Below are 14,941 nucleotides of genomic sequence, written 5' to 3' on the forward strand. Positions count from 1 at the left end.
GTGTCTTATATGACACCTTGATCTTGTACAATGCTTGTCACAAATCACAACTTTTTCCAAGTTTTATGTCATTATATTTCACATTCAACAAAGATTTATTTGTCACACATACAATTGTACACAGTACACTGTAGCTATCACCTTCATATACTGTGCATGGTGAAAGTATACTAAAACAGAGAGAGATGTTGAAAAAATGAATGGAACTGAGAAAAACTGTACCTCACAGACATTTTAAACATATTGGAATATTTCAAAGAGCAAATACTGGCAAAAGGAAATAAGAACAACCAAGAGCAATGCCAAAAGTATGCACAATGCAGGAGATGTTGACCATTAATTAAAAGTGGAAATTGAATATGAGATATAATGATTATATATTATTATGTATATTATTATATAGTAGTTGTAATAACAATAATATTCATAATAATAAGAACAACAACAATAATAACAGTAATAATAATATATTGAGGTGTAGTCAGGAAATAAAGCAAGTACTGTACTTTTTGATTAACATATATGGGTGTACTTTCCTAAAACAAAATAACTATAAAAAAAACAACAACTGAAAAACAGAGGTCTAATATTAATAGCTCCACATCTATGAATATATTGTTTGGCCAAAATAATTTAAGTCCCCCACCACTCAAAAACATGTTTTTCTTCTTGTTCCTACAGTTGAAAGTTTGAGCTTCACTGTGCAGGATGTCGTATGTGCAGAGTTTGACATGAGAAGGCTATTTTCACATTCATCTGCTGAAACTGGAGAGTTTCTCTGATAGTTTGAATGCCAGTCCCGGTCCAATATTAAGCTTACTCAAGTGTGATGTGGAAACTTTATCATCATCTTTATTGGCCAAGTATGTTTATGCATACAAGGAATTTGACTCTGGTTGAGTAGCTCTCAATGTATTTACACAAAACCAACAGCACAACAATCTTCAGAAATATGCACAAGGAATGTCTATATACAGAGGAAACCATTTATGTGAACTGTAAACAGGATACAAATAGTGCAAAGAAGTGAAGAGTGAGATAAAAATTAAATGGTGAAGAAAAAGTGGTTACTTTATATACATACAGTAGGTGGCTATGTACAGTATATACAGCCTGTTCAAATATACAATAATGAGTGAAATGTATTGCACATTTTCTATTTTAAACTAAATAAATATGTATAATTTATAGGTATAGTGGGTGTTATAGTGTTAGTGTTGAAGCCTCCAATAAACATACACTGAGAATGAGGAGACATCTTGTGTCCAACAGGAAAACTTTACACATTCATAGATTCAGGAATTTTTAATGAGGGAGGAGGATTTTAACGGAATAATTGAACTTTTTTTGTTCAATTATTCCGTGTTCTTTTTTTGAGAAAGCCATATCAGTCACAAATTATTATTCAAACTAGACTATTTTACATACATCTTAAAACATGTCTGGAAGGGGATCTTTAGATAGTTGTAAAAAAAATCATCTCAAAGCATACAGGAAGTCTACCGTTGCCATGGCGCCATCTTGTGGGGGGGAAACGGTTACAGCATGTTAGTCGGTATAAAAAAAACACGCTTGTGCAAAAAGTACTTTTGTACAAAGTACTTCCGGTGGGGTCACCGACTAGCTTTCGCCGTGAATCTTTCCCGTGTTTACCGACGGACGTTTTCCTATCATGCGAGCGTGTTTCTGCTCTACCTTAATTTCTCCTGTAAATAACGGTCTTTCTTTAACGGCCGCTTTTCTTCAACCGCTCTCCCTGAGCTGACTCCACGGCGCGGCGGTTAGACAAGAGAGGCAAAAAAGAGGAAGCAATAGCCAACCATCTTTCTTCTTCTGCCAGCAATAACAAGAAAGAGACAAGGCTAGGTTTAAGTGGAGCTGTGTAGTTTTCAGTTATTTGTTTTATACTGGATAAAGAACTAGCGTAAAACCTCCCCGTGTTAAGATAAGACAGACGCTCTCAGACTCTGAGCTCAACCCCCTCCCGGCAAACCCTGGAAGTTTCGTATCAGAAGACTGGCTGCTAAGAATTAGTATTCCCCGTTTTTTCATGTTTCCAACAGGTTTATCTTCCCCTAATCCCCCACCACCGCCAACCCAGGAGGCAAGACCAGCGGCTACTGATGTCAAACACGACAGCGGTAACATCACATCTCCGAAGAAGAGGAAAATAAACGGCTCAGAGAGGGAAGATACAACCGACACCATCTCCTCTTCGCCTCCCAAGACCCTGAATTCCTCCTCTTCCTCCTCTTCCTCCTGCTCTCCCACTCCGCTGCACATTCAGAAGAAGTTGAGGTTTGAGGATTCAGTGGATTTCATTGGACTGGATGTGAAAATGGCTGAGGAGGCTGCTGCTGCTGCTGCCGCTGCTTCTGCTGCTGCTTCGTGCTCCAATAACAAAAGCAAAGCCGTGTTCCTGTCCGGCGGCGGTGGCGGCGGTGGCGGCGTGGGGCACCATGCAAACGGACTGACGAAAACCGCAGGCTCCGCCACATTCTCCAACAGTAAACCCGGTGCTGCCAAGAAACTAGTCATCAAGAACTTCAAAGGTACTGCTGGGTGATGTGATTCTTGCAAAAACTTAATTTCAAGTGCTGACAAATCTCCAGACACTGATATTGTCCCTACTGGGCCATATGTTTTTAAAATTGGGATATGAGACTAGACATAGTTGGATGCAATCTTTTCTTGGTCCTAAAAGATGTATTAAAGTACAAAGTGATGGATTTAGCTAGTCATCAACTATTAACTTTTCACTTTGAATTATTATCAACTAATAAATAGGTCAAAAAAACATCATAGATCTTGTCAAAATTTGACAAAATTATGTGTTTTTTGGTCCAGTCACAGTTTGGGGAAGACTGACACAAGATATTTTGACATTCATGATACATGATATTTTTATATTTTTAAATAGTGATAATGATCATTATAATATCTCAGAGTCAAGGGTGACGTATTTAAATGTCTTTTTTTTGTCCAAACAACAGTGCTGACAAATCCCCAGATACTGTGATATTACCCTTTTTAGAGTTTTAAAAATTGTGACATGAGACTAGATATAGTTTGAGACAGTGTTTTCTTTGTTGTATAAGCTGCATTACTATACAAAAGTGATGAATTTGGCTGGCCATCCATTCTTCACCATCGGTTACAAATAAGAACTAATAAATGGGCTAAGAAGCGTAATAAATCTTGTCAAAATTTGACAAAATTATGTGTATTTTGGTCCAATTACATTGGTATAAATGTGGTGACAATGAGTTTGGGGAGACTGAAGATATTTTGACAGGAATATTTTTGAGAAATTATCAGTCATGACCAAGTAGTTAGGTGGAGGCTGTCACTTAGAGCTGCAACTAGCAATTATTTTGATTATTGATTAATCATTTTGTCTTTAAAGTGTCAGGAAAATAGGGATGATGACCATTATAATATCTCAGAATCAAAGCTGTCTTCAAATGTCTTTTTTTTGTCAAACCAACGGTCCAAAACTCAAAGGTATCAGTTTATTATCAGGAATGACAAAGAAAAGCATCAAATCTTCACATCTGAGAAGCTGAAACCAACACATCTTTGGGCATATTGGCTTAAAAAATGAAAAATTATTATTCGATTATCAAAACAGTCACTGATTAATTTTCTGATGGTCGACTAACCGATTAATCGTTGCAGCTATACTGTTGCTGGTCATTTAAATTAGATAAACACAGTCAACTAACTTCTAATAATTCTTATTATAAATTGGTAATAAGGCTATAAATGTAATGTATCCAAATCTAACATTAAGTGTTACTGTTTTTGTCTCAGCAAAATCACATTGTGATGATATAAAGTTATGTTTTTGTCATAATATTAGGATTCAGCCTTATGCATAAATAGTGAAATTCAGGTCATTATTTGAACATCAGTTTTATGATTTTTATATGTGATTGTTCAAACATTTACCATTTTGTGATGTATATATCAATATATGGGGACATATTGATAATGATTTAAACCATATCTTAGCCCAGTCCAAGTGATGTCATGATATTACAGTAACCAAAATCCTAATGGCAGATATCTTATGATTTGTCAACATTACCCGGCTCTACTTTAAATAGAACTCAGTTGTTTTAAAATAGCATCACTGTCACTGTGACTGGTGACACAGCATAAAGGTCCACTGAGGTCCACTGTTTTGGTCCTGCTGAAGTTGACAGTGTTGTCATAGTTTTTTTTTTGTTTGTTTTGTCTTGCACACAGAAAAACCCAAATTGCCAGAGAACTACACACAGGAGACCTGGCAGAAGCTGAAGGAGGCGGTGGAGGCCATACAGAACAGCACTTCAATCAAGTACAATCTAGAGGAGCTCTACCAGGTATCACAACAGGCACTGTGTGGTCTGTGGAGAGCTGCTCCCATGTTATCATGTTCATGCCCTTCACTGAAACCACGTTTCCATAAAAACACTCTTTTTTTTTGTCTCCTTAGGCTGTTGAGAACCTGTGCTCCCATAAGATATCTGCCAAGCTTTACAAGCAGCTGAGGGCTGTGTGTGAAGACCACATCAAGGCACAGATTGATCAATTCAGAGAATATCCTTTACAGCGTCTTTACAGTTTTTCCCCAATTTTAGTCTGAATCTTACCAGTTAAGTGTGGATTAGTGGATAATCAAATTACTGTAAAGGTCTTGAATTCTATCTGACTTTTGCCTTAACATTGTTGTCACGGATGCCCTGGACAGTGTGCTTTTCCTGAAGAAAATTGACAAGTGCTGGCAAGATCACTGCAGACAAATGGTATGTTTTACAACCTTAACAATTCAAGTGGAAGTTGACATAACCCTTAAAACCCTGTTAAACACCACTTCCCATAACATGTGTGTGTCGTTAAATTTTCATGTTCTTATTGTCGCTGTAAATGTTCCCTCTATCCATATTTGCCAAAGAGAGATTCCTTCTTCAAGCACTTTCAAGGGGGGACAAAATCCACAGTCCTTGTTCAATGCAAAAATAATTTCTCAAGTTTATCTGAAGCTTCAGTAGTTTGACTTGAGGCTCCTTTAGACTGTGCGACAACAACAATCGTATAAGTTTATTGCATGTCACATCGTGCAAGGTGCTTATGGTAAAATCTTGGTTGCAATCTGCGTCAGACTGTACAATGTCAGACTCTGCAGGGAGAATACGATGTGAATAGACAAAAGTATCTGAAAGCAGAGACACATCATCAGCTCATGTGACCCGTCTGCGGTACACTGATGTTTTAAAAATGCGGTAAAAATACACAAAGCCCTTTGTTTCGTTTCACCTCCATTGTTTTGGTTTTTGTGTGGATGGATGTGTTAAGGAGAACAACTGTGTTTTCTCCTTAAACTTAATTCAAAAAACTGCACTTCGGAAATGTCCAACTGCGCAGTATGTTCTGTCATATAATCTATTCTGATTGGTTTGTTTGTAGTTGTGGGTAATAGCAGCAGTCACACTGTGAGAATTCAGTCTTAAATTTCTGACACTGTCAGATTTTTGCCTCAGGCTTTCGATGGTCACCAAAGCTTCAAATTGGTCGTTGGTTCACGTGTCTCACAGTGTGATGTAGGACCACTGTTTTGGATTGACAACCAAACATTTTGCCATGTTTCTTGCATAGTATAAAGGCACCTTTAGACAAATCAAGTCAGTATTTATTTTTGTTGTTATTCTTCTGCTCAGTAAAGAAACCCTGTCTGTGGAAGCACAGAGAGGGAATTTAATGCTAAAAACATTGTAACTTTGGAAGATTCTTCCTTGATTTGTCCAACACACACTATTGAAGCTTCATAATAGCTTCAGCTGAACTTTAGACTGTTTTTTTACGAAGAAAGAAGACTGTGGATTTGTTGCCCATCAATTACATTGAAATAACTTTTTTCTTTGCTCCCAGTATTGACAGGAAGAACAATTACAGCGACCAATAATGCTTTCAATGTACATACAGTATGTGCATACTACAAGTACTGTTTTCATATAGACTTGAAAAGAGGGTATTCCACTATGTTTTTTATTGCACCTTTATAAAGCTGAGACTTGTGAGAGATTGATTTTTAAAAAAAGTTTGTCAAAATCAGCCGCAGATATACTGACTTTAGTCCCTAGTATAATATAAGCTCCAAAAATGCTCAAGCCTACACTTCCCACTATGCAACTCCAAAGGGTCTGTCATTTAGTGCTGCAATGATTGATGATTATGTGATTGACAGAAAATTAATCTGCACCTATTTTGGTTATCAATTAATCGTTTTCAATAATTTTTCATTCAAAAAGGCCAAACATGTTCTGGTTCTAGCTTCTAAAATGTGACATTTTTGCTGTTTTTCTTTGTTATATATGATAGTAAATTCAATATATGAAGGTTCTGAACTGTTAGTCAGACAAAACAGAGAAATTAACATGTCATTGACGAAATAATGAATAGATTAATTGAGAAAATAATCGGCAGATTAATTAATAATCAAAATAATTGTTAATTGCAACCCTATTGTCATTAGATTCACCCTGAATGGTAAATTCCCACTTCTTTTAAACTCCATACCTTCAGTTTGTAATGACAGCTTTCTGTTAAAAATGTGGAGTCTCAAGCCCAATATGAGCTAAATGACATAATCAGGGTTATTTTCTCAGACTTATGAAAGGTCCTTCAGCACCACAGAAAATATTTTACTATTTACTATATTTACCATTTTCATATCCTGAGTACAACTCCTAGTGACAAATTAACTGATCTTCATGTGTAAAATTGGTGGAATGCCCCTTTAATTTTAATTAAAAAAGAATAACGTCAGTAGTGTTTTTCACTCATTTTAAATGTTTGTCGTTGTTTCACAGATCATGATTAGGAGTATATTTTTGTTTTTGGATCGCACCTATGTTTTACAAAATTCAATGCTGCCATCAATCTGGTGAGTGATCGCTGATGTTAGCTGCTCTTCAATAGTACTGGCCAATATTGCTTTTTAAACTGGTGGTGAAACAAGCTGTTCTGGTCTGCAGGGACATGGGTCTGGAGCTGTTCAGGTTCTACATCATCAGTGACCTGAAGGTCCAGAGTAAAACCATCGACGGGATTCTGCTGCTCATCGAGAGGGAGCGAAATGGAGAGGCGATAGACCGCAGTCTGCTGAGGAGCCTGCTGAGCATGCTCTCTGACCTGCAGGTAACCGACCAGCTACCCTTTTCTTATCGTTGTACTAATGATTCACACGAGTGTCAGCTGTTAATCTTTTTTTGAAAGTCAGGATTCCACCTGAGTTTCTTTTTTTTCCCTATACTACAAGAAATGTGGTTTTGGCAGCTGTGTTGTTTGTGATTACCACCTGCACAGGAGTGTGATGAGCTGTCTGTTTCCTGTTGACAAACGACTTCAATGAAACCAGTGTTCCTTCCGTCCCCGACAGATTTATCAAGACTCCTTTGAACAACGCTTTTTGGAGGAAACTAATCGCCTGTACGCTGCAGAGGGACAGAGGCTGATGCAGGAGAGAGAGGTGATTTATGTGACCCTCATGATCTGGACATGTTTTGTTGTTTTGTTGTGTGTTTTTTTTTTATCCCAATGAATAACTGGACAAATATAGACAATGTGTTTCCACCTTTATATTTATTGTGCAGACACACAATATTTTTACAGCATCCAAAACATGAATTGCAACATCAGGGTCAGAATGAAATAGAAAAATCTCACCATATTGTGCTGATGTTCAAAAAATACACAAGGACCAACCACACAGATATTCAACCACAACTGCACTCAAAAATAAATCCATCACAAAAGAAGCTTCATCTACAGCTTCAGCAGTTCAAAATGCAGCTTATCTCAGCTTTTTCACTTGCTGATGCATCGGATTGAGACACATTTTCAGTCTTTATCTTGTCAGTGTTGAATCAGAGTTTGACAGCTCAGATTTTAATGTTTTCCCACTGGCTGTGAAAGCATTTATTGGTGACACAAGGATCAAAAATGTTGGAACTAAAATGGGTTAAAAGATTTCCAAAAAACTGTACTAACTGTACATACAGACGTTTAACTTTTACTTGACTAACTCATGAATATATTGCACTGTAAGAGAAGTTTATTTAACTTATTAAGTGTTTATGCTAACATTTACAACTTCAACACATAAACTCATGTTAGTTTAGCACAGGAAGTATGGCTGACTGAGCTGATGGTATCTTTCACATCTCTTCTTAAAATACACCATTTTCTCTTTTGAATTGTCTCTTTATTTATTTTGTATTACTGGATTTTTAAATCTATTTCATTCTGGTCCAGTCTTTCTCTATTCTCTAAGTTCTCCATTTGATTTTATTTTTGTTGGTTTTAACTTTTTGTTTTGAAAAGTTCCTTTATAAATAAAGAATATTATCATGTTAACTACATTTTTAGATGTATTGGAGAAAAACAATCACTCAAGGCACATTATAAAGTCTTTTAGTGTGTAAGAAGCTGTTGAGACCAATATTCTCCTTAATGTAGTTACTAAATTAATGATTACTGTGTGATGTAAATGTAAATATCTCTGTTTTTCCCTCCTTTTGTAGGTACCAGAATATCTCCATCATGTCAACAAACGCTTGGAGGAAGAAGCTGACAGAGTCATCACATATCTAGACCAGAGCACACAGTGAGTGCTGGACTGCATTATTCGGTTAACTCTGATGGAGGTTTGTTTGTAACCCGACCTTTTTTTTTTTTCCCCCTTTCAGAAAACCTCTCATTGCTACTGTGGAGAAGCAGTTGCTGGGTGAACATCTCACTGCTACTCTGCAAAAAGGTAAACAACAGTAACTTATATTTAAACATGACGTAAATGTCTAACGTGTTGAGACATTCATTATCCTGTCTGTCTGAATACATACTGGATATTTTTATGTAACGTTTGCAGTAGCAGCTGGAGTTTGTCATAGTTTGATGTGCTCACACATCTGACGTTTTGTTGGACATTTCCAGGGCTGACTCACCTGCTGGATGAAAACAGAATTCAGGATCTGTCTCTTCTCTATCAGCTCTTCAGTCGAGTGCGAGGTGGTGTTCAGGTCCTCCTGCAGCACTGGATAGAGTACATAAAGGTATGTCAGCAATAAAAGTCTGCAGGTGCTCTCAGAAGCTGTTTTAATATGTTTTATTTGAGGACATTTGGGGATTTTCACAAATTTTGGTTTTGATTTACAATGTGTTTTTTAATATCTTTTCGTTTAGGCTTTTGGAAGCACAATTGTAATCAATCCAGAAAAAGACAAAACTATGGTGCAAGAGTTGCTGGACTTCAAAGACAAGGTGGATCACATCATCGACGTGTGCTTCATGAAGAACGAGAAGTTTGTCAACGCCATGAAAGAGGCTTTCGAAACATTCATCAATAAACGGCCAAATAAACCTGCAGAGCTCATAGGTTAGTAACATGTTTGTTTCCCCCATGTTAGAGTTGATGCACTCAGTCAATGATCATATATTCCAAACAAACAAAATGTACTTTTGTTTATTAAAATACTTCTATTTACAGCAAAACACGTGGACTCAAAACTAAGAGCAGGAAACAAAGAGGCAACAGATGAAGAGCTGGAAAAGATGCTGGATAAGATCATGATTATCTTTAGATTCATCTACGGTAATAACAACTATCACATTTGTTTCAGTTTAGTATGTTCTCCTCTGTGGTTGTTTCCTTAATGTATTTGTGTATTTTCATTTTAGGTAAAGATGTTTTTGAAGCCTTTTACAAGAAGGATCTGGCCAAGAGGTTACTGGTTGGAAAAAGCGCCTCTGTGGATGCTGAAAAATCAATGTTGTCAAAACTGAAACACGGTTCGTTGAATCCATCAGCGTGTCACTTCTTAACACACACAAACGCACTCAATGTGAAATAAATGACATAAAGGGGATCTTGACATTGACTTCTTTGTGACCTTTTGGTATTTCATCAGAATGTGGAGCGGCGTTCACAAGCAAACTGGAAGGAATGTTCAAAGATATGGAGCTTTCTAAAGACATCATGGTGCAGTTCAAACAGGTAAGAACAACAATGGCAAGAATCTGCATGTACCTGAAATATATTCTTTTGACGGTGAGCTCAATAAGGAAAGATCAAGTTGTAAGTGTGTAATAAGATTTATTTAGGTTAGACTCTGGCGATTAGACTCCATTGACATGATAGATCTTCATTAAACATAGACCCATGAAGATAGGAGTCTAGATGCTGGGGGTGTAAAGTCAGCAGATGGAAGATGAGGTTCAGGATCATCCTGAAGGACAAGGCGGTGATTGGGGGGGGTGATCGGTTGCACAATCATAGATCTTAAAGACAGAATAGCAGAAACACAATGATCTTTATAGGATACCATTGAGGGACTGATTGGCACAAGACACACAGGAAGAAAGATAATTTGCCAGATATGGTGATGTCATTACTTATGAATGAAGGGGATTTACAGAGTGGGAAAGCGGAAGTGATGTAATAGATTAGAGCGGCAAGAAATAGTGGGAATGCCCTACAGGGAAAGAAGTGAGAGGGAAAATATCTTCCTTATTGAATGTTTGCCAAAGCTTCATATATATGTGTATCTGGCCATAATCAGACATACAACAGCACTGTGTGAAAACATGCAGTCCCCCTCATTCAGTTCAATGAAGCCAGTGTGTTTGTACAGTAAGGGTGTAAATGCAGAGGGCTCCAGGAAAAAAAATGCAGGGTCATCCAAGAAAAATGTTGGTTCTTCAGTTTAATTTTATTGTCCCCCAGAGGAAATTTATCTTGCAACAAAATGAAACATAAAACACACACAGACTTAAATATATTGTCTTTATCCAGCCTAATCATTAAAAATTAAACACTAACTTAGCCTCTCTCCAACTTTTGGCACAACACAACATGATGTCATCTGGCAACAGACCGCACTGGCCAATCAAAGACATGCAAGCACACATTTTTTGGATGATTACTTTGTTTGTAAATTACTGTTTATCTGCCAGTCAGTGCAGTCAAGGATAAAATGACACATTAGTAACTTTACAGAGTTGTAAAATCTTCCATAGTGTTTTAAACCACTATGCAGTGTTTTGCCATCTGATAAGCCTTCTCAAACCACCTCTCCTGGATCCTGTGTCATCTCCTTGCTGGTTCCTGAAACAACACGCCTTCATAAACGCAGCCCTTTGCAGTTTTTTAACACAGTGCTGTTTTCAGTCTGAACATCCGTTGACAGATCCAGTTTCTTGTAGTGATAAAAGAACTTAATTTGTGTTTGAGGTGGTAGGTGGCTATCATGTGTCTCATTTGTATTTCTATAGTATATGCAGTGCCAAAACATTCCTGGCAACATCGAGCTGACGGTGAACATCCTCACTATGGGTTACTGGCCAACATATGTCCCGATGGAAGTGCACCTGCCCCCTGAGGTTAGAGCTGAGCAAATATTCAAATTTTCATAACATGCATAACATGCTGTTTTTATAACCTGCCATGTAGTAAATATACTGAGTGTTTCTTTTTAACGCATCTGTTATCTTTGTCCAGATGGTGCGACTGCAAGAGATCTTCAAGACCTTCTACCTGGGCAAACACAGTGGCAGGAAGCTCCAGTGGCAATCAACACTAGGCCATTGTGTCTTAAAAGCAGAATTTAAAGAGGTGGAAGACTGATTTCTAAGAATAATCTGACCTGTTGACTCATTAGAAAAAGCTAAATGCTAATTATCCTCTTTGATTTTTCTCACACCAGGGCAAGAAGGAGCTGCAGGTGTCACTTTTCCAAACACTTGTGCTACTGATGTTTAATGAAGGAGAGGAGTTCACTCTGGAGGAGATCAAACTGGCAACAGGAATAGGTTTGCATGATCACATCAGCATCACTTTGATTCCTGATGAAGGTTTGTCTAGTGCTCTTTATTGAGCACAACTGATCTAAAACACTATTTGTGTGCCTTTCGGTTTACAGAGGACAGTGAACTGCGTCGGACTCTGCAATCACTCGCGTGTGGAAAAGCGCGTGTTCTCACCAAAATCCCAAAAAGCAAAGACGTGGAGGACGGGGACAAGTTTTCTTGCAACGACGACTTCAAACACAAGCTCTTCAGAATCAAAATTAACCAGATCCAGATGAAAGAAACGGTAAAACTGAGTTCTAACACTCATTTATCTACTTAAGGGTCGTGATATTGGGCAATTATTCTTTAACTGATTGTTTTCCTCACAGGTGGAGGAGCAGGCCAGCACCACAGAAAGGGTCTTTCAGGATCGGCAGTATCAGATTGATGCTGCCATTGTGCGGATCATGAAGATGAGGAAGACTCTGAGTCATAATCTTTTGATGTCCGAGGTGTACAACCAGCTCAAGTTCCCTGTCAAGGTGATTAGCGTAATCCTGATTCTTTTTTTTCTTTATCACAATATGTATTCACTGAGACATTTTAAAGTTGTAAAACAAACTTTTAGTGCTCTCTGGTGGACAAACTATGAATTGGAGACACTGTTTCTTTTTGACTTCTTATACTGCAGTTTCTTGTCACTTATCAAACAACATAAAGTAAATTCCAATACAAATATCTGCAACAAGCTCATATCAGATTTATTGGTCTGGCTCTAATGAGGATATCTTTCATAATGAAGTGGGGGCATCTTCTGCTTTGTTCTACAGTTTTACCTCAGAGCTGCAACAATTTGTCAATTAATTGATTTGTCAGTCGACAGAAAATGGCATCTATTTTGATAATCAAATAATTTTCTTAGTCATCTTTTAAACTAATAAGCCCAAAAATGTGTTGATTTCAGCTCCTGAAATGTGATGATGTAATGCTTTTTTCTTTGTCATTCATGATAGTAAATTGAATATATTTGGGTTTTGAAGTGTTGGTTGGATAAAAAAAAGACATGTTGAAGACATTTGACTGAGATATTATAATGGTCATAATCACTATTTAATCATTTTGTCTATAAAATGTCAGAAATTGATTATTCAGCAAAATAATTGGCAGAGTAATCGATAATGAAAATAATTGTTGCAGCTCTACTTTGAATTGTACCAGTTGTATTTTTAAAAGGTACATTTTTGAAGGTTTTTATAAAGTAAAGCTCACTGGTATTTCTCCTCCATTTATAAGTATACAGGCTGTCATATGTGCTATTTCATAGAAACACCTTCTCTGTTACTGAGCTACTGCTCCCATTAACTAATAATACTGTTTAAGAGTTAAACTGGTGTTGATTTAAGACAATTTTATGATAATAATATTCAAACTGTTTTTTACAAGCGGGGTTTTTAAATAGTAAGTTATTCTGGGGAAGTGAGATGGCTACCATGAATCAGCTTTTCACTGTGTTTACTTCACACCTCACAGTATAAAAATAACCAGACATGTTAGCATGTGGCTCATCTGTTAACCTTTGCCCCCTCTCTGTTCTTCTCCCCTTCAGCCTGCTGACTTGAAGAAGAGGATAGAGTCTCTTATCGACAGGGACTATATGGAGCGTGACAAGGAGAACCCCAACCAGTACAACTATGTGGCTTAGAGAAAGAAAAAGTGACAGAGAAAAAGAGATGCAGACGGTCGAGTCAGGCTGAAAGCTGATCTGAGAGATCGGTCTCGTAAATCTTTTGCTCCAGTGGATGTTTACCATTATCATCTTCAACCCAGCGACCGACAAGTGAATGGATACTGCTCCACGGGATTTTTGTCAGGGGTCTTGTGATCCTGTGGACTGCATGCCCATTGAAAAAAGAATATTGTCCATATTTCTCAGCGTCTCTGAGAGAATTGGGCTACGTTGGACAGACAAAGAAGACACAGATGTTGTTCCGTTTGCTCTTTTTTTTTATGGAGAGGGAAAATATTTATTTTCAAACTTAGATTCTTCTTTGTCCATAGTTTGAATCAATATGCTCTTTGTTATCAAGTCACTTTTTTTTTCCTTTTTGTTCACTCAGTATCCCAAGCAAATGCTGACACACCTAACAATGCTTAAATGTACCACAAGTTGAAGAGAAAGAGGATCAAAAAAAAAAAAATTAAATGATGCTTGTTTCTTCAGTGAGTGTCAAATGTGGGACTATTGGACTAACATTCATTGCAGAAAATTGATAACTGGGTGATATTGGTGTCAAATGTGTGATCCTGCAGCCAAGTTTTACAACCTTAAGGCCATGTAGCTACCTGTCGAAGCTGTGATCATGAACACACGAAGTACAAAGCAGAGTATGTGCCAAAAAAAAAAAAGGAGCACTTCTTTTGTTATAGAACGTATTCAAGCTGCTAAAACAGTTCAGTTGTACAAGTATTTAGTTTCTCCTTTGTTCTTTCTTTGTACAGTACATACCTAACAAAAGTGACAACCCCATCTAACAGCTTTTTAGGTTTTTGTTAACCCTTAGAAAGTATACTAAAAGCACAATGCCACCAGAGTCCATTTCCTCATCTTCCCCCTGTGTCAAAAAACATACACACTATATATGTGGCTGGACCGCAGCGGGTCAGCCGTATAAACGCAGATGTCTGTCCCTGACTGACTGAGTGACGAAGCAACACAATGGTGTAACTTCATCACTCAGTCAGTCACTCAACCCTTTCAGTGTGCCGAGTGTCGCCACTTCCTGTATTCGTCAATTAGAAGCCCTCAAGTGTTTCATACACGGTCCAGCCATATACTAGGTTTTGACCTAGTCTTGTTTTTTGTAAATGTCCCTGTGGGGCTTGCAGACTTTGCTGAAAGTGAGGAGAATTTGAGTTGATTGGTTCAATATTTGAGTGTTGAGGAAAAAAACATGATTGATTAGACAAGCCCTTGTTTGTATGAGTCTTTTAGGTTTATTGCTTCAGATTAAAATAACTGTTTCAATCAGGGGTTTTCTTTCTTTAATCATCGTTTTATCAACATTTTACACTGTTGTCTTTGTTTTATAGTAAGTCAATGATGGGCGTTTTT

The 14,941-nt window shown here is 37.5% G+C and overlaps 1 protein-coding gene across 1 annotated transcript; it reads left to right on the plus strand.

The window, feature by feature from the left end:
* Positions 1-1,513: 1,513 nt before the first annotated feature.
* On the plus strand, positions 1,514-14,854 carry cul4b (cullin 4B). Its single transcript, XM_042418124.1, has 20 exons — positions 1,514-2,552; positions 4,252-4,367; positions 4,481-4,584; positions 4,721-4,790; positions 6,855-6,928; positions 7,020-7,182; positions 7,424-7,513; positions 8,568-8,650; positions 8,733-8,800; positions 8,977-9,095; positions 9,226-9,418; positions 9,530-9,634; positions 9,721-9,831; positions 9,951-10,036; positions 11,314-11,421; positions 11,540-11,653; positions 11,745-11,850; positions 11,961-12,133; positions 12,219-12,371; positions 13,436-14,854. The coding sequence occupies exons 1-20, from the start codon at positions 2,051-2,053 to the stop codon at positions 13,529-13,531; spliced, it is 2,634 nt and encodes an 877-aa protein (XP_042274058.1). The 5' UTR covers positions 1,514-2,050; the 3' UTR covers positions 13,532-14,854.
* Positions 14,855-14,941: the final 87 nt, after the last annotated feature.

Source organism: Thunnus maccoyii, chromosome 8, assembly GCF_910596095.1.
Source record: "Thunnus maccoyii chromosome 8, fThuMac1.1, whole genome shotgun sequence".
Taxonomy (NCBI): Eukaryota; Metazoa; Chordata; class Actinopteri; order Scombriformes; family Scombridae; genus Thunnus; species Thunnus maccoyii.